Genomic DNA, 20,208 nt, shown 5'->3' on the forward strand with positions numbered 1-20,208 from the left:
TATAAATATAAACAAACACAATATATCACACAAGCTGAACGGGGCTAGGAGCAGATTTCGGTGAGGTTGTTCTTACTGAACTGTGGACACCTCACACATTCACCAAGGTTAAGGTAAAGGAATTGTCGGGTGTATATGGACTCTTATTCCCTTAATCTGGTGTAGAGTTGCTGTGATGCTGAATAGGAAAACATTCAAGATACAGTTAAAAACAAATTTTATCAGAATATTAAAAATGACAAATAATGTTTGATTCCTTACTTGTTGACATTGACGCTGATGGCTGCAAATTTCTCTTTAAATGGAGCTGTTGCAAGATCCCAAGAAATAGTCAGCTCTGCCTATTGATCAAAACAAAATGTTACTAGTGTAAAAAAAAGATTAAATCCAGTAGAAGTAGCAGATTAGAGGAATATATGGCACTATTAAACGAACTTTGAATCTAAAACAATATGGGAGGCAGCATTAAACTAATACTTAAAAAAGAAAAAAAGGCAACAAAAGAGTGGCACTAGAAATTATATAAGTGCAGCAATAGAAAACTTGCAATGTAAATTCCCAGTCACTAAACTTGGCACACCTGTCACAATTTGCCATTGTCTGAGTCAGATGGTACATTACTTGTGTACTTTTGTCCAGTGGATTGAACAATGGATATTGTATGTATATATCCTTGTTATGAAACTCTCTGATGACACTCACTATGGATTTACACCATTTAAAATCACATTATCTAAGGGAAAAAGTTACCACTTCTGTTATACCAATATCTGACTACCTTTTTCTACCTGGATGTTGTTCAAGTCTGAAGCATCCTCTGTGGGAAAAAGTATTTTTTTTAAAGTTTATTTACAGCGTGGTAACAGGCCCTTTCGGCCCAATGAGTCCACGCATTTCATGTTGCGGCTTTCCCTTCAAAGGATGAACATAGAACAGTACAGCATAGTACGGGCCCTTCGGCCCATGATGTTGTGGCGATTGATATGAACCTACTCCACGATCAATCCAACCCTTCCCTAGTACACAGCCCATAACACTCCATTTTTCTGACATCCATGTACCTATCTAAGAGTCTTTTAAATGTCCTTATTGTATCAGCCTCTACCACCAAACCCAGCAGTGTGTTCCAGGCACCCACCTCTCTCTTTTTTAAAAAAACTTACTTCTGACATCTTCCCTAAACTTTCCTCCTCTGACCTTAAATTGAAATCCTCTGGTATTGGCCATTGCCACCCTGGGGAAAGGGTGCTTGGCTGTCCACTCTATCTATGCCCCTCATAATCTTATACATCTCTATCAAGTCGCCTCTCATCCTGCATCGCTTCAAAGAGAAAAGACCCAGCTCACTCAACCTTACCTCATAAGACATGTTCTCTAATCCAGGCAGCATCCTGATAAATCTCCTCTGCACCCTCTCTAAAGCTTTCACATCCTTCCTATAATGAGGTGACCAGAACTGAACACAATACTCTAAGTATTGGTATTGGTATTGGTTTATTATTGTCACTTGTACTGAGGTACAGTGAAAACCTTGTCTTACAAACCGATCTTACAGGTCAATTCATTACACAGTGCAGTTACAGTGAGTCAGTACAGAGTGCATTGATGTAGTACAGGTAAAAAAAACAGTACAGAGTAAATTGTCACAGCTACAGAGTAAGTGCAGTGCAATAAGGTGCAAGGTCACAACAAGGTAGATCGTGAGGTCATTTTCCATCTCATTGTATAAGGGAACTGTTCAATAGTCTTATCACAGTGGGGTAGAAGCTGTCCTTAAGTCTGGTGGTACGTGCCCTCAGGCACCTGTATCTTCTACCCGATGGAAGAGTAGAGAAGAGAGAATGTCCCAGGTGGGTGGGGTCTTTGATTATGCTGGCTGCTACACCAAGACAATGAGAGGTAAAGACCAATGAGAATCCAAGGAGGGGGGACTGGTGTCCGTGATGCGCTGGGCTGTGTTCACAACTCTCTGCAGCTTCTTGCAGTCTTGGGCAGAGCAGTTGCCATACCAAGCCGTGATACATCCAGATAGGATGATTCCTATGGTGCATCGGTAAAAGTTTGTGAGAGTCAAAGGGTGGTACAACCAGAGTTTTGAATATGTCCACAAATACTTCTGCCAGCTGATCAGCACAAGATCTGAGCATGCAGCCCAGGACACCATCTGGGCCAGGTGCTTTTCTCGTGTTCACTCTTCGGAAGACTGATCTTACGTCTTCCACTGTGACCACAGGTTCAGCTGCGTTGGTGGCTGTCAGAGTGGATGGTGACAATCCACTTCCTCTTTGTTCAAAATGTGCATAGAACGTGTTAAGTTCATCAGGAAGGGATACGCTGTTGTTAGCTATGCAGCCTGACTTCGTCTTGTAGCCTGTTATGGCAATGTAAGCCCTGCCATAACTGGCGGCTGGTCAGGGACTCTATTTTGAGTTGGTATTGCCTCTTGGCATCCCTTATAGCTTTACGAAGGTCATACCTCGCTTTCTTGTACAGATCAGGATCACCAGATTTGTGTGCAGTGGTCCTCTCCTTCAGTAGGGAGTGGATCTCCCGGTTCATCCATGGCTTCCTGTTTGGGAACACACGTATTGTCCTCTTTGGTACACAGTCCTCCACACACTTGCTGATAAAGTCTGTGATGGTGGTGGCATACTCATCAAGGCTGGCAGCTGAGTCTTTGAACATGGTCTGTCACATAGAAGCTCCTCAGACCAGCATTGCACGACTCTCTGTACCGGATCCTCCCATTTCAGCTTCTGTTTGTATGCAGGGAGAAGGAGCACAGCCTGGTGGTCTAATTTCCCAAAGTGAGGATGAGGGGTGGCTCGGAAGGCATCTTTGATGGTTGTATAGCAGTGGTCAAGGGTGTCGGTGCCCCCGGTGGAGCAGGAGATGTGCTGATAGTATTTTGGTAACACACTCCTGAGGTTGGCCTGATTGAAGTCCCCCGCGATGATGAAGAGGGCCTTAGGGTATCCTGTCTCAAGATTGTTGACCACGGAGTATAGCTCACTGAGTGCAGGCTTCATGTCCATCTGTGGTGGGATGTAGACTGCCATCAGGATAGCTGAAGCGAACTCCCTTGGCAGATAGAATGGTCAACACTTCACCGTTAGATATTCCAGGCTGGGTGAGCAGGAGCTCGCCAGGATCGTCACGTCCGAGCACCACAGGTTATTGATTAAGAAGCAGACCCCTCCACCTTTAACTTTGCCTGATGACTCTGTACGGTCCATTCGATGAATATCGAGAAGCCGTCAGGTTGAATAGCAGAGTCAGGTGAGGCAGGTGTGAGCCACATTTCAGTGAGACATAGTACACAACAGTCGCTCAGTTCTCTTTGGTAGGTCAGGCTTGCCCTTAGTTCATCAACTTTGTTCTCAATAGACTGGACGTTAGCTAGCAGTAAGCTGGGGAGGGGTGTCTTGTAACCATGTTGTTTCAGCCTCGCCTGCAGCCCAGCCCTCTTGCCATGTTTCCGAGATATGCAGCGGTGACTCTTCGGTCCTGAAGTGGAGCCACCAGGTAAGTTATTGTTTAGGGTCAGACCTGGAGTGGATTCCCCTGGACTGGATGGTAAGTATCTCCTCCTTGCTAGACTTTGAAGACCCGGAGCGGATTCACCTGGAATGGCAGGTAAGTGATTGCCAGAGAACAGACTTGGAAGATCTGGAGTGGATCCACCTGGACTGGGAGGTAAGCTTGGAAGAGCTGGAGTGGATTCTACTGTCCTGTGAGGTAAGTGTAGTACAACCAGAGTTTTATAGAGCTGCAACATTACCTCACGGCTCATAATGTGGTAAACTGGATCAGCAAATTTGCAGATGACACCACGATTGGTGGCATAGTGGACAGCGAGGAAGGCTATCAAAGATTGCAGTGTGATCTTAACCAGCTGGGAAAGTTGGCTGAGAAATGGCTGATGGAATTTAATGCAGACAAGTGCAAGGTGTTGCATTTTGAGAGGACAAACCAGGGTAAGACATACACAGTGGATGGTAGGGCTCTGAGGTGTATGGTAGGACAAAGGGACCCAGGAATACAGATCCATATTTCCTTGAAAGTGACGTCACAGGTAGATAGGGTCGAAAAGAGACCTTTTGGCACTTCGGCCTTCATAAATCAGGGCACTGAGTACAGAAGTTGGGGTGTTATGTTGAAGTTGTACAGGACATTGATGAGGCTGAATTTAGAGTATCGTGTGCAGTTCTGGTCACCTACCTGCAGAAAAGATATCAATAAGCTTGAAAGGGTGCAGGGAAAATTTACAAGGATGTTGCTAGGACCTGAGGAACTGGGTTATAGGGAAAGGTTGAATAGGTTCGGTCTTTATTCTCTGGAGAATGAGGGGAGTTCTTATAGAGGTATACAAAATTATGAGGGGTATAGATAAGGTGAATGCATGCAGGTTTTTGCCCCTAATATTGGGTGAGACTAGAACTAGAGGTCATAGGTTTTGGGTGAAAGGTGAAATATATAAGGTGAAACAGAGGGGAAACTTCTTCACTCAGAGGACGGTGTGAGCATGGAATAAGCTGCCAGGGGAAGTGGTAGATGTGGGTTCAATTGCAACATATAAGAGAGGTTTGGATGGGTACATGTATGGGAGGGGTTTGGAGGGATATGGTCTGGGTGCAGGTAGATGGGACTAGGCAGAAGATCAGGTTAGCTTGGACTGGAAGGGCCGAAGGGTCTGTTTCTGTGCAGTAGTACTCTATGACTCTATCTATGGCTTTTGAACTCAATCCCCTGACTAATGGCCAGCACACCATACGCCTTGTTAACCATCCTATCTACATGCGTGGTAACTTTGAGGGATCTATGGACTTGGACCCCAAGATCCCTCTGTTCCTCCACACTGCTAAGAATCCTGCCATTAACCTTGTACTCTGCGTTCAAGTTCATTCTTCCAAAGTATATCACTTCACACTTTTCCGAAGTGAACTCTCCACCCAACTCTGCATCCTGTCTATATCCCATTGTAACCTACGACAACCTTCTACACTATCCACAACACCTCCAACCTCGTGTCATCTGCAAACTTACTAATCCACCCTTCCACTTCCTCATCCAAGTCATATGCAAAAATCACAAAGAGAAGGGGTCCCAGAATAGATCCCTGAGGAACACCACTAGTCACCAACCTCCAGGCAGAATACCCTGCATCTACTACCACCCTCTGCCTTCTGTGGGCAAGCCAATTCTGAATCCATGCGTGGATCCCCATGTCTCATGACTTTCTGGATGACCCTACCATGGCGAACCTTGTCAAACACCAACCACATTGACCTACCTTCATCAATTTGTTTTGTCACCTCCTTGAAAAACTCAATTAGGCTTGTGAAGCACGATTTGCCCCTCACAAAGCCATGCTCATTATCCCTAATAAGACTATACTTCTCCAAATGCTCATAAATCCTATCCCTAAGAATCCTCTCCAATAGTTTGCCTATTACTGATGTAAGACTCACTGGCCTATAATTCCCATTACCTTTCTTGAACAAGGGAACAACATTTGCCATCTTCCAATCGTCTGGTACCACTCCTGTGGCCAGGGAGGACATAAATATCATCATCAACGTCCCAGCATTCTCTTTCCTCGCTTCCCATAGTAACCTAGGGTATATCCCGTCCAGCCTCAGGGACTTATCTATCCTAATGTTTCAGAAGCTCCAACACTACCTCTTTTCTTAACCTCAACATGCTCCAGCACATTAGCCTGTTCTACGCTGATCTCACAGTCATCAAAGTTCTCTACCTGGTGAATACTGAAGCAAACTATTCGTTAAGGACCTCCCCTACCTCTTCTGCCTCCAGGCACATTTCCCTCTTTATCCCTGAGCGGTCCTACCCTCACTCTAGTCATCCTCCTGTTCTTCACGTATGTGTAGAATGCCTTGGGGTTTTCCTTAATCCTTCTCGCCAAAGCCTTCTCATGTCCCCTTCCAGCTCTCCCAAGTCCCTCCTTAAGGTCCTTCCTGGTTACCTAATAATTCTCAAGAGCCCTGCCTGATTTTTGCTTCCTAAACCTTAAGTATGCTTCCTTTTTCCTCTTGACTAAATGTTTCACCTCCCTTGTCAACCATGGTTCCTCTACCCTACCACCCTTTCCCTGTCTCAGTGGGACAAACCTATCCATAACCCAATGTAAGTGTTCCCCAAATAGTCTCCACATTTCTGCCATGCATTTCCCCAAGAGCATCTGTTCCCAATTTACACTCCCAACGTCCTGCCTTATACCATCGTAATTAGCCCTCCCCCAATTAAAACTTTTCCTATATTGTCTGCTCCTGCCCTTGTCCACGGCAATGCTAAAGATCAGGGAGTTGCAGTCACTATCCCAGAAATGCTCACCCACCAAGAGGTCTGTCACCTGACCAGGTTCATTGCCTAGTACTAGATCCAGTATGGCCTCTCTAGTCGACTTGTCCACATACTGTGTCAGGAATCCTTCCTGGATACCTCACAAATTCAGCCCCATCTAAACCTTTTGGACTAAGGAGGTGCCAATCAGTATTAGGGAAGTTGAAGTCACCCATGACAACAACCCTGTTATTTGTGCACCTTTCCAAAATCTGCCTACTTATCTGCTCCTCAGTGTCCTGGTGGCTAATGGGGGCCTATAGAATACTCCCAATAGAGTGATTGCTCCCTTCCTGTTTCTGACTTCCACCCACACTGACTCAGTTGACAATCCCTCCACTACGTCCTCCCTTTCTGCAGTTGTGATACTATCCCTGATTAGCAATGCCACTCCCACCCACCCCCCCTTTTACCTTCCTCCCTTTCCCTTTTGAAACATCTAAATCCCAGAACATCAAGTAGCCAATCCTGCCCTTGCGATAGCCAAGTCTCTGTAATGGCCACAACATTGTGCTGATGCCTGCTCTAAATTCATCACCCTTATTCTTAATCTCGCATTAAAGCAAACACATTTCAACCGATCCAACTGACAGCATTTATGCCCTATCCACTGCCTATCCTTCCTCACAGTCTCCTTGCATACCTTTCCACCATCCAGGTCAGATCCCGGGGCGGGTTATGGAACAGAGGGACCTAGGAGTACCAGTACATTGTTCACTGAAAGCGGCATCATAGGTAGACAGGGTGGTGAAGAAGGCGTTTGGCACACTAGCATTCATTAATCAGGGCATTGAGTATAAGAGATGGGGTGTTATGATGCAGTTGTAGAAGACGTTGGTAAAACTGCACTTGAAGTGTTGTGTACAGTTTTAGTTGCCCTGCTATAGGAAAGACATCATTAAACTGGAAAGAGTGCAGAGAAGATTTACGAGGATGCTACCAAGACTTGAGGGTCTGAGAGAGGTTGGGCAGGCTAGGACTTTATTCCTTGGAACGCAGGAGATTAAGGGGTGACCTTACAAGGTGTATAAAATCATAAGGGGTATAGATAAGGTGAACACACATGGTCTTTTTCCCAGGGAAGGGGAACTAAAAGCTATTGATGATACAAATATCTCCTCAGGGGGCCCTGCAATTTCTTCCCTGGCTTCCCACTATGTTATTCAGGCACATTTTAACCATCCACACTAAGTTTCCAGAATTCTCTTCTTAAATCCTTCTTTCTCTCTGCCTTTTTCATCATTTCTTCATCCAAATTACCTTTATTGACATAATATTTTATTCTTAACTTTATGTCCTCTACATCTATTTATTTCTGATTGTGCTACAATGTAAGGCCATGAGGCTTTTTTTTCTAAATTAAAAGCATTGTTAAATTCAAAGTTCCTGTAGAGTGAAGGGCAAAGTTGGCAGGAGTAGAGAACCCTGGATGATGAGGAATCTTGAGGTTCTGGTAAGGAAAAAGGAGGACATAAGATAGCTTTAGCAGAGAAGATTAAGGAGAATCCAAAGAGATTTTATATTAAAGGGAAAAGGAATAACTAGGGAGAGAATAGGGCCCTTCAAAGACGAAAGTGGAACCTGTTTAGCTGCAGGAGATGTGAGATGCTTTCATGAATATTCCTCTTCTGTTGTTACTGTGGAGAAGGACATGAAGACTTTGAGATAGTTAATGGGGAGGTCTTGGGGATAGTGTGCATTATAGCAGAGGAGTTATTGGATGTCTTAAAACATATGAAGATATATCAATCTCCAGGGCTTGATCAGGTATATCCAAGAACACTGTGGGAAGCTTAAGGAGGAATTGCTATAATGTGGTGACCATAGCAGAACACAGTGCTCTAAGTGTGGTCCAACCAGAGTTTTGTAGAGCTGCAATATTACCTCATGGCTCTTGCATTCAATTGCCTGACTAATGAAGGCCAGCACATCATACGCCTTCTTAACCACCCTACCAATTTGCGACCTCCAGGTAGAATACTCCTCATCTATTACCACCCTCTGCCTTCTGCGGGCAAACCAATTCCGAGTCCATGCAGCCAAGTCTCCATGGATCCCATGCCTCGTGACTTTATGGATGAGCCCACCATGGGGAACCTTGTCAAATGCCTTATATATGCATCATCATTAGTGATGGGTGAAGTGTCAGAAGACTGGAGGGTGGCTGATGTTGTGCCTTTATTTAAGAAGGGCTGCAAAGAACCTGGGAACTATAAACCAGTAAGCCTAACATCTGTGGTAGGTAAGTTATTAGATGGGATTCTGAGGGATAAGATATACAAGCATTTGGAAAGACAGGGGTTGATTAGCAATAGTCAGCATGGTTTTGTGTGTGGGAGATCATGTCTCATGAATTTGTTTGAGTTTTTAGAAGAAGTGACCAAGAATATTGATAAGGATAGGGTGATAGACGTGGTCTATATGGACTTCAGCAAAGCCTTTAATAAGGTTCTGCATGGAAAGCTGCTACGGAAAGTTAGGTCGCATGTGATCCAGGGAGAGCTAGCTAACTGGATATACAATTGGCTTAATGGTAGGAAGCAGAGAGTGATAGTGGAAGGTTGTTTTTTGGACTGGAGGCACATGAATAGTGGTGCTCCCCAGGGCTCGGTGCTAGGCCTATTGCAATTTGTCATCTATATCAATGATTTGCATTAGAATGTACAAGGCAAGGTTAGTAAGTTTGCAGATGACACTAAAATATGTGGTGTCATTGACAGTGAAGATGGTTGTCAGGATTTACAGAGGGATCTTGATCAGCTGGGTAAGTGGGCAGAGGAATGGCAAATGGAGTTTAATTCGGATAAACGTGATGTGTAGCATTTTGGGAAGACAAATGAGAACTATCACAGTCAATGCTAGGGCCTCAGTAAGTGTTGCAGAACAGAGGAGTCTAGGAATACAAGTACATGGTTCCCTGAAGGTGGTGTCACAGGTAGACAGGATGGTGAAGAAGGCTTTTGGCAAGCTGGCCTTTGAGTCAGGCCATTGAGTACATATTATATTGGAGCTGTACAGACGTTGGTGAGACTGCATTTGGAATATTGTGCTCAATTTTGGTCATCCTGCTATAGGAAAGGTGCCATTAAGCTGGAAAGAATACAGAGGAGGTTTATGAGGATGTTGCTGAGACTCGAGGGAAGAGTTATGGAGAGAGAACATAGAACATTACAGCACAGTACAGGCCCGTCGGCCCATGATGTTATGCCGACATTTGATACTTCTCTAAGATCTATCTAACACTTCCCTCCCACATACCCTCCATTTCTCTATCATTCATGTGGCTATCTAAGAGTCTCTTAAATGTCCCTAATGTATCTTCCCCCACAACCTCTGCCAGCAGTGCATTCTACACACCCACCACTCTCTGTAAAAAAACTTACCTCTGACATCCCCCTTGAATCTTCCTTCAATCACTTTAAAATTATACCCCCTTGTGTTAGCCATTGTCGCCCTGGGAAAAAGTCTCTGACTGTCCACTCGATCTATGCCTCTTATCATCTAGTACACCTCTATCAAGTCACCTTTCATCCTCCTTCGCTCCAAAGAGAAAATCCTTAACTCGTTCAACCTATCCTCATAAGACATGCTCTCCAATCCAGGCAGCATCCTGGTAAATCTCCTCTGCACCCTCTCTAAAGCTTCCACATCCTTCCTATAATGAGGTGACCAGAACTGAACACAATACTCTGTGTGGTCTAACCAGAGTTCTATAGAGCTGCAACATTACCTCGTGGCTCTTGAACTCAATACCCTGACTAATGAAGGCCAACACTCCATGCGCCTTCTTAACAACCCTATCGACTTGTGCGGCAACTTTGAAGACGTGGACCCCAAGATCCCTCTGTTCCTCCACACTGCTAAGAGTCCAGCCATTAACCTTGTATTCTGCCTTCAAATTCAATCTCCCGAAGTGTATCACTTCACACTTTTCTGGGTTGAACTCCATCTGCCACTTCTCAACCCAGCTCTGCATTCTATCAATATCCTGTTGTAATCTACAGCAACCTTCTACACTATCAACACCACCACCAACCTTCATATCATCAGCAAACTTACTAACCCACCCTTCCATATCCTCACCCTCATCCAAGTCATTTATAAAAATCACAAAGAGCAGGGATCCACAGATCCCTGTGGAACACCACTGGTCACCGACCTCCAGGCAGAATACGCTCCATCTACCACCACCCTCTGTCTTCCATAAGCGCGCCAATTCTGAATCCACACAGCCAAGTTTCCCTGGATGCCATATCTCCTGACTTTCTGAATAAGCCTTCCATGAGGAACCTTATCAAACACCTTACTAAAATCCATGTACACCACATCCACATTGACGAAGGTAGAGATGTGCTTTGTCACATCCTCTAAGAATTCAATCAGGCTCGTGAAGCATGACCTGCCCCTCACAAAGCCATGCTGACTGTCCCTAATCAGCCAATGCTTCTCCAAATGCCCATAAATCCTGTTTCTAAGAATCTTCTCCGGTAATTTGCCCACCACAGAATCTTCTCCAGTAATTTGCCCACTGAGAGATTGAGACTTTCTTCACTGGACCATAGGAGAATGAGGGGTGATCTTATAGAGGTGTATAAAATTATGAGGGACATACATAGGGTGAGTGTGCACAGTCTTTTACCCAGGGTTGGGGAATCAAGAACTAGAGGGCATGGTTTTAAGGTGAGAGGGTAGAGATTTAATAGGAACCTGCGGGGCAACTTTTTCACTGGGAGAGTGGTGAGTATATGGAATGAGCTGCCAGAGGAAGTGGTTGAGGCAGTTACATTTACAACATTTAAAAGGTACTTGGACAGGTGCATGGATAGGGATGGTTTGGAGGGATATGGGCCAAATGGGACTAGTTTAGATGGGAATCTTGGTCAGCATGGACCAATTGGGCTGAAGGGCCTGTTTCAATGCTCTATGACTCTGTACAAAGTTGTAACTGATGTGTTACATACCCTTGTGCACATCTGTGCGTATGCTTATCTTGATGTATACATGTGAGAAAATAGCATGTGAATACACACAGAGGGGAAAGATATTTATGTGAATGTACATAATGGGAAGACCAGCTATGTATACACTTCCTGAACACATCCGTATTTCAGATGAAAACCAATAAAAATCTGTTAATTTTAAATTGTGAATGTGTACATGGAGTTTTTTTTTGCTTACCTGTGAAGTCCTCTTGAAGACTGGGTGGGAAATCTCACAATTTAAGAATGATAAGGAGCTTACTGTTTCTTGATCTGTACACTTGACATCAATGAGTCGTGAAGTCTATCCAATTAAGCATAAAAACACAAGGCAGGTCAAAATGATGATACCTCACCAGTCTTTAGCAGAGTCAGACATGACATATTTCTAACCCTTTTTCCCATAAATGTAAGTCAATTATAGAATCTTGACTCTCAAGACTATTCCTGTTGCATGAAACTTTCATGTGAAATGGAGCTTTAATTATCACATTAAACATTATTAATGGTTGGGATGGTGGGACTAGATGTTGTAACCTTAAGTGCAGAAATTGATCTGTTCTTAACATTCTTTCTGTTCATTAGTAACTGGAGTGACAACCTACAACAGTACTGCCTACCAATTAAAATAAAAATAATGATCAAAACTCAGTGAACCAAAACAGTAATTCTGTTTCATTACCCACAGATGCTCCAACCTGTCATTTCCAGCATTTTCTACTTTTATTTTAAGTCTAAATTCTCAAGGCATACAAATAATTAACTTTCATTGGTCACTAAAATTGTAGATACTGAGAATGAAAAGTGAAAGCAGAAAATATCATTCAGAAGTTGAAAAAAATCAGTCAAAGGAGTTAAGAGTCATAGGGTCATACAGCAGAGAAACAAGCCCTTCGGCCCAATTGGTCCACACCGACCAAGATGCCCATCCAAGCTAGTGCCATTTGCCAGTGTTTGACCCATAACCTTCTAAAACTTTACTATCCATGTATCTATCCAATTATCTTTTAAATGTTGTTATTGTACCTGACTCAACCACTTCCTCTGGCTCAACCATTTCTTGTGGGTCATTCCACATACATACCACCCTTTGTGTAAAAATGTTGCTCCTCAAGTTCCTATTAAATCTTTCCCCTCTCACCCTAAACCTATGCCCTCTAGTTCTTGATTCCTTAACCCTGAGAAAAAGACTGAGTGCATTCACACTGTCTATGCCCCTCATGATGTTATACACCTCTCAGTCTCCTTTGCTCCAAGGAGTCTCCTTTGCTCCTTACTTGTCTCCTTTGCTCCTTACTTGTCCAACCTCTCCCTGTAACTCAGTCTCTCAAGTCCTGGCAACATCCTTTTGATTTTTTTCTGCACTCTTTCCAGTTTAATGACATCTTTCCTATAGCTGGGTGACCAAAACTGAACACAATACTCCAAATGTGACCTCGCCAGCGGCTTATAAGAATAAGGCTGGACCTTGTGGAGGGGTATTAAATTGGAGCAGAGCAAATTATGAGAGTATTAGGCAGAAGCTAGGGAGAATTAATTGGTAACAGCTGTTTTTGGGCATACACATCTGGCATCTGGAGGGTGTTTAAAGACCAACTGTATGGAGTACAGGACAGGTATGTGACAGTAAGAAGGAAGAAAAGGATGAGGTAAGGGAACATTGGATGACGAGAGAGGTGGTGAACTTAGTCAAAAAGAAACAGGAAGCACATGTAAGGTTTAGGAAGCACATGTAAGGTTTAGGAAGCTAAAATCAAATGGAGCCCTTGAGGGCTTTAAAGAAGCTAAAAAAGAACTCAAGAAGGGAATTAGGAGAGCCAGGAGGGGCCACGAAATGTCCTTGGCAATTAGGATTAAAGTGAAACCCAAGGGATTCTATAAATATATCAAAAACAAGACGATAACAAGTAGAATCACTCAAGGATAAAGGAGGGAACATGTGCTTGGAAGCGAAGGATGTGGGCGAGGTCCGACATGAGTACCTTGCATCCGTACTTATCAAGGAGAAGGACGTGAAAGATTGTGAGACCAGTCTGGAGCGTGCTAATATTCTAGGGCATTTTGAGATAAAGAAAGAGGTAGTGTTGGTACTCTTGAAGAAGGTTAAGGTGGGTGTGATGGGATATACCCTCGATTATTGAAAGAGGCAAGAGATGAGATTGCTGGGACCTTGACCTAGATCCCCATGTCCTCTCTAGCCACAGGCAAGGTCCCAGAGGAATGGCAAGTAGTTAATGTAACTCCTATGTTCAAGAAGGGGAAAAGGGATAATCCTGGAAACCATTGATAAGTGAGTTTGCTGATGATACAAAGGTTGGTGGTGTTGTGGATAGTGTAGAAGGTTGCTGTAGATTACAACAGGATATTGATAGAATGCAGAGCTGGGCTGAGAAGTGGCAGATGGAGTTCAACCCGGATAAGTGTAAAGTGATACACTTCGGGAGATCGAATTCGAAGGCAGAATACAAGGTTAATGGCAGGACTCTTAGCAGTGTGGAGGAACAGAGGGATCTTGGGGTCCACGTCCACAGATCCCGCAAGGTTGCCGCGCAAGTCGATAGGGTTGTTAAGAAGGCATATGGAGTGTTGGCCTTCATTAGTCAGGGTATTGAGTTCAAGAGCTGCGAGGTGATGTTGCAGCTCTATAGGATTCTGGTTAGACCACACTTGGAGTATTGTGTTCAGTTCTGGTCGCCTCATTATAGGAAGGATGTGGAAGCTTTAAGAGGGTGCAGAAGAGATTTACCAGGATATTGCCTGGATTGGAGAGCATGTCTTATGAAGATAGGTTGAGCGAGCTAGGGCTTTTCTCTTTGGAGAGAAGTAGGATGAGAGCTGACTTGATAGAGGTGTACAAGATAAGAGGCATAGATTGAGTGGACAGTCAGAGACTTTTTCCCAGGGTGACAATGGCTAACATGAGGGGACATAAATTTAAGGTGATTGGAGGAAGGTATAAGGGGGATGTCAGGGGTAAGTTTTTTTTTACATAGAGGGTGGTGGGTGTGTGGAACACACTGCCGGCAGAGGTTGTGGGGATACATTAGGGACATTTAAGAGACTCTTAGATAGACACATGAATGATAGAAAAATAGGGGGCTATGTGGGAGGGAAGGGTTAGATAGATCTTAGAGCAGGATAAAATGTTGGCACACATTGTGGGCCAAAGGGCCTGTACTGTGCTGTAGTGTTCTATGTTCTGTGTTCTATGAGTCTCACATCAGTGGTAGGAAGCCATTGAGAAGATCCTTAGGGACAGGAATCATGAGCATTTGGAAAACCATGGTCTAATTAGGGACAGTCAGCATGGCTTTGTGTGGGGTAATTCTTGTCTTACTAACTTGATTGAGTTTTTCAAGGAGGTGGCAAAGGTGATTGATGAAGTTAGAGCTGTGGATGTTGTCTATGTGGATTATAGTAAGGCATGGTAAAAGGCATGGTTCCTCATGGTAAGCTCATCCAGAAGATTAAGATGCAGGATATTCATGGAGATTTGGCTGTTTGGATTAAGAATTGGCTTGCTCATAGATGACAGAGGGTAATACTAGAGACAGAGGGTAGTGGGTGATGGGACTTATTCTGGCTAGAGGTCTGTCACTAGTGATGTTCTGCGGGGATCCGTACTGGGACCTCTGCTGTTTGCGATATATATAAATGACCTGAATGAAAACATTGAAGGGTGGGTTAGTAAGTTCACAGATGATACAGAGATTGTTGGTGTTGTGGATAGTGTAGAGGATTGCCAATTAGACAAACTAATATGAAGGGAATGGAGGGATATTGATAGAAACATAGAAACACAGAAAAACTACAGCACAATTCATGCCCTTCGGCCCACAAAGCTGTGCCGAACATGTCCCTACCCTAGAAATTACTAGGCTTACCCACAGCCCTCTATTTTATTCAGCTCCATGTACCCATCCAACAGTCTCTTGAAAGACCCTATCGTATCTGCCTGCACCACCATTGCCGGCAGCCCATTCCACGCACTCACCACTCTCTGAGTAAAAACCTTACCCCTGACATCTCCTCTATATCTACTCCCCAGCACCTTAAACCTATGTCCTCTTGTGGCCACCAATTCAGCCCTGGGGAAAAGCCTCTGACTATCTACCCAATCAATACCTCTCATCATCTTATAAACCTCAATCAGGTCCCCCCTCATCCTCCGTCTCTCCAAGGAGAAAAGGCCGAGTTCCCTCAGCCTGCTTTCATAAAGCATGCTCCGCATTCCAGGCAGCATCCTTGTAAATCTCCTCTGTACCCTCTCTATGGCTTCCACATCTTTCCTGTAGTGAGGCGACCAGAACTGAGCACAATACTCCAAGTGGGGTCTGACCAGGGACCTATATAGCTGCAACAATACCTCCTGGCTCCTAAATTCAATTACACGATTGATGAAGGACAATACACCATATGCCTTCCTAACCACAGAGTCAACCTGAGCAGCAGCTTTGAGCATCCTATGGACTCGGACCCCAAGGACCCTCTGATCCTCCACACTGCCAACAGTCCTACCATTAATACTATATTCTGTCAACACATTTGACCTACCAAAATGAACCACTTCACACTTATCTGGGTTGAACTGCATCTGCCACTTCTCAGCCCAACTTTGCATCCTATCTATATCCTCTGTAACCTCTGACAGCCCTCCAAACTATCCACAACACCCCCAACCTTCATGTCATCCACAAATTTACAAACCTACCCCTCCACTTCCTTATCCAGGTCATTTATAAAAATCACAAAGAGCAAGGGTCCCAGTACAGACCCCTGAGGTACAGCACTGGTCACCGACCTCCACTCAGAATACGACCCTTCAACAACCACTCTTTGCCTTCTGTGGGCCAGCCAGTTCTAGATCCACACTGCAATGTCCCCTTGGATCCCATGGCTCCTCACCTTCTCCATAAGCCTTTCATGGGGTACCTTACCAAATGCCTTGCTGAAATCCATACACACTACATCTACTGCTCTCCCTTCATCAATGTGCTTAGTCACATTGTAGCGGCTGCTACCGCGATGTGAAAGCAAGGCACTCGTCGATGGGCTGCAGAACAAGAACTGATTCATTTTCCCGCCTTGCGCGGGCCTTTTAAGAGGACTATTTCCCGCCCACCGAAAATGGAAAATGACGTATGTGCTACGTCATCAAACTTTTCCTGCGCGCGGGTTCTCTCCATCGCTCAAGGAAGATGGAGGCCCAGCGCCATCTTGGGCCTCGCCGCTCCGACGACGCGCGACCCGACCGCTGAGCCAGTTCGCTTGCTTGGACAGTGAGTCGCTACAACATCCTCAAAAAATTCAATCAGGCTTGTAAGGCAGGACCTGCCCTTGACAAAGCCATGCTGACTATTCCTAATCATATTATCCCTCTCCAAATGCTCATAAATCCTGCCTCTCAGGATCTTCTGATGCACAGGAGGAGGACATTTAATATAGTTGGGCATCAAGATTGGCACAATGTCGTAGGCCGAATGGTCTGTCCAGTGCTATATTGTTGTATGTTCTATTAAGGGAAAAAGAGTAACTAGAGTAACTAAAGAGTAATCTAGCTCTCCCTGGATTCCATGCAATCCAACTTTCCAGAGCAGCCTACCATGTGAAACCTTATTTAAGGTCTTACTGAAGTCCATTTAAACCTTGGCTACTGCCCTGCCCTCATCAACCTTCCTCGTCATATCATCAAAAAACTCAATCAGGTTCGTAAGACATGATCTCCCATGCTGACTATCCGTAACAACCTTTGCCTTTCCAGATGCAAGTATGCTTTATCGCTCAGAATCCTCTCCAGTAATTTACCTACAACAGATGTCAGATTTACTGGTCTACAGTTCCCAGGTTTTTCTTTGTAGTCCTTCTATTCGCTACCCTTCAGTCTACCAGTACCTCACCTGTGGCTAACGATGATGCAAATATCTCCACCTGGGCTCCCCCAATTTCTTCTCTAGCCTCCCGTAGTGTTCTAGGATTTAACTGGTCAGACCCGGGAGATATGTCTACCTTCATATATGGAAGATACAGGAGCCTGAAGGCACGCACCACCAGACTTAAGGACAGCTTCTACCCCACTGTGATAAGACTATTGAACAGTTTCCTTATACAATGAGATGTACTATGACCTCATGATCTACCTTGTTGTGACCTTGCACCTTATTGCACTGCACTTTCTCTGTAGCTGTGACACTTTACTCTGTACTGTTATTGTTTTTACCTGTACTACATCAATGCACTCTGTACTGACTCAATGTAACTGCACTGTGTAATGAATTGACCTGTACGATTGGTCTGTAAGACAAGCTTTTCACTGTACCTCGGTACAAGTGACAATGATAAACCAATATCAATACCATACATTTTAAGACATCTAGCACTTCTGCTTAATGTGGACTGTCCCCTGAGACGTCCCCGTTAACTTTCCCTGGTTCTGAAGTCTTCGTGTCTTTCTCCACGTTAAAAACAGAGGAGAAAAATTCAATAAAAATCTCCTCCATCTCCAACAGCTCCACAGAAATATGTCCACTTTGGTCTTTGACGGGTCTTATTCTCTCTCTTGTTACTCTTTTTCCCTTAATAGAACATACAACGGTATAGCACTGGACAGATCATTCGGCCTACAACATTGTGCCAATCTTGACGCCCAACTATACTAAATGTCCTCCTCCTGTGCATCATCAATATCCCTCCATTCCCTTCATACTAATTTGTCTATATAAAAGCCTCTTAAACTCCACCAAACTGCCTGCTTCCACTACTGCCCCTGGTGACCCATTCCAGGCACCTACCACTCTCTGCGTAAAAACTTGCCCCTCACGTTGCCTTTAAACTTCCCCCCTAACCTTAAAAGCATGTCCTCTGGTGTTTGACATTTCTACCCTGGGGAAAAGATTCTGACTGTCTACCCTATCTATGCCTCTCATAATTAAAGAAAAACTCTGTCAGGTTTCCCCTTAGCCTTCGACACACTAGGGAGAACAACCCAGTTTGTCCAACCTTTCCTTATAGCTCATACCCTCTAATCCAGGCAGCATCCTTGTAAACCTCTTCTGCACCCTTTCCACAGTCTCCAAATCCTTCCTTATGCTTATAAAATACTTAATATACATAAAATCTCTTTGGGTTCTCCTTAATCTTCCCTGTCAAAGCTATTTCTTGTCCCCATTTTGCCTTCCTGCCAGCTGCCTGTACCTGATCCATGCCTCCTTCTTTTTCCTGGCCTTGGCCTCAATATCTCTTGTCATCCAAGGTTCTCTACTCCTACCAGCCTTGGTCTTCACTCTAACATGAACATGCAGACTTTGAGCTCTCACTATCTCGCCTTTGAAAGCCTCCCATTTGCCGGAGGTTCCTTTACCCACAAACAACCCACACCAATCAACTGTTGCAAGATCATGTCTCATACTATCAAAATTTGGCTTGCCCCAATTTAGAAATTGAACTTGTGGACCAGTTCTGCCCCTTTCCATAACTATTTAAAAACTAATAGAACTATGGTCACTGGTCTCAAAGTGCTCCCCCAACTATCACCTCAGTCACTTGTCCTAATGTTAAAGCAGGTTTCAAATATGATCATGATTTAAACTTGACTAATTAAACGGACAATGAAAAAACGGACTTTAGAGAAGCGAGGAGGTTATAGAATGATTCCTGAAGTACAAGGGTAACACACAGATTCAACAATGTTTCCCATGAATGACTGCTGGCTGCACTCAAGAGTGCAAAGAAAATACTTGGTGGTGATACACAGTCAGTCCCTGAGATAGCCCTGCAGTTCATGCAGGCAGAAAGCCTTTTCACTGTTTACAAATACCTGACAACTAATGATACTTGGAAAGAGTTGAACAATAGTTAGTCATAGGAAATTAATGACACAGAAGTTGGCTATTTAGCACATCATGTTTTTGCTCGTTAAGAAAGCTACCTACCCTAAGCTCAACCTCTTTCACTGGGTCCATAGCCTTGCAGGTCTCAGCTATTCAAATAAACATTTAAAAGAATGAAAATGATTGAAAAAAATTCAAAGCATACAAACAATACATTTATTTATAAACTCACTAGCCTGTTGTTAATTAATCCAATCAACTGAAGAAAAACAAACAAATTGCTTTGCTAAATTTACCTCTCTGTTTAAGGTCAGCAACCGCATTTAAATGAATGGGACCAAGTTACAACTAATGTAAAGCTGAAAGGCCATATACAGATGTAATCTGTATATGCAAGATCATGTCTCATACCGTTGAAATTTGTCTTGCCCCAATTTAGAGGAAGATAGAATTTAATTATATAAACAGAAAATTCTGGAAACATTTGCTAGGTCAGACAGCACCTATGGAATGAGAAACAGCATTAACATTTCAGGTCAAAGGCTTTAAGGAGCTGTAGCATCAAAAGGTTTTCAACCTGAAACATAACACTGGTTCTCATTCTACAGATGTTGTCTGACCTGCTGAGCATTTCTAGCAATTTATTGTGTTCCTTTTATACTGATATTACAGCTCATGGGTCATTTTTAATATCCCAGTACAACAGATTCCTGCACACAGTCCATAATATGATAGCTTTATGGGTGTTCCCTTACGAGTGATGTCATCAACACATGCCCAAACCAGTCATATGATCTTTTGCAGGTGCTGATCAGGCCACTGCAAGATGTCATCATGCTCATCATCTAATGTTGAGTGCCAATTTAAGGAAGACACACATGCTGTAGATTGCTGCCCTATCTGCTCTCTTGGATGACTGCTCACATTCTAACCTGAACACTCTGAAGGTAACCACTTCCTGGAACATATCTCAGGTTCCCTTATGCTCTTTAATGATCCAGCTATCCCTTAAATTTGGAAATTCAAAGTTTGAATTTAAA

At 43.9% G+C, this 20,208-nt stretch overlaps 1 protein-coding gene across 1 annotated transcript in view; it reads right to left on the minus strand.

Annotated features, from left to right (window-relative positions):
* The window catches only part of LOC127581280 (integrin alpha-E-like), a 345,660-nt gene that overhangs the window by 93,165 nt on the left and 232,287 nt on the right, over positions 1-20,208 (minus strand). The window contains exons 22-23 of the mRNA XM_052035523.1: positions 11,542-11,646; positions 262-341 (exon numbers count right to left, since the gene is read on the minus strand). Coding sequence (XP_051891483.1) covers positions 262-341; positions 11,542-11,646 — 185 coding nt within the window. The remainder of the gene's footprint in view (positions 1-261; positions 342-11,541; positions 11,647-20,208) is intronic.

This window comes from Pristis pectinata, chromosome 21 (genome assembly GCF_009764475.1).
Source record: "Pristis pectinata isolate sPriPec2 chromosome 21, sPriPec2.1.pri, whole genome shotgun sequence".
Taxonomy (NCBI): Eukaryota; Metazoa; Chordata; class Chondrichthyes; order Rhinopristiformes; family Pristidae; genus Pristis; species Pristis pectinata.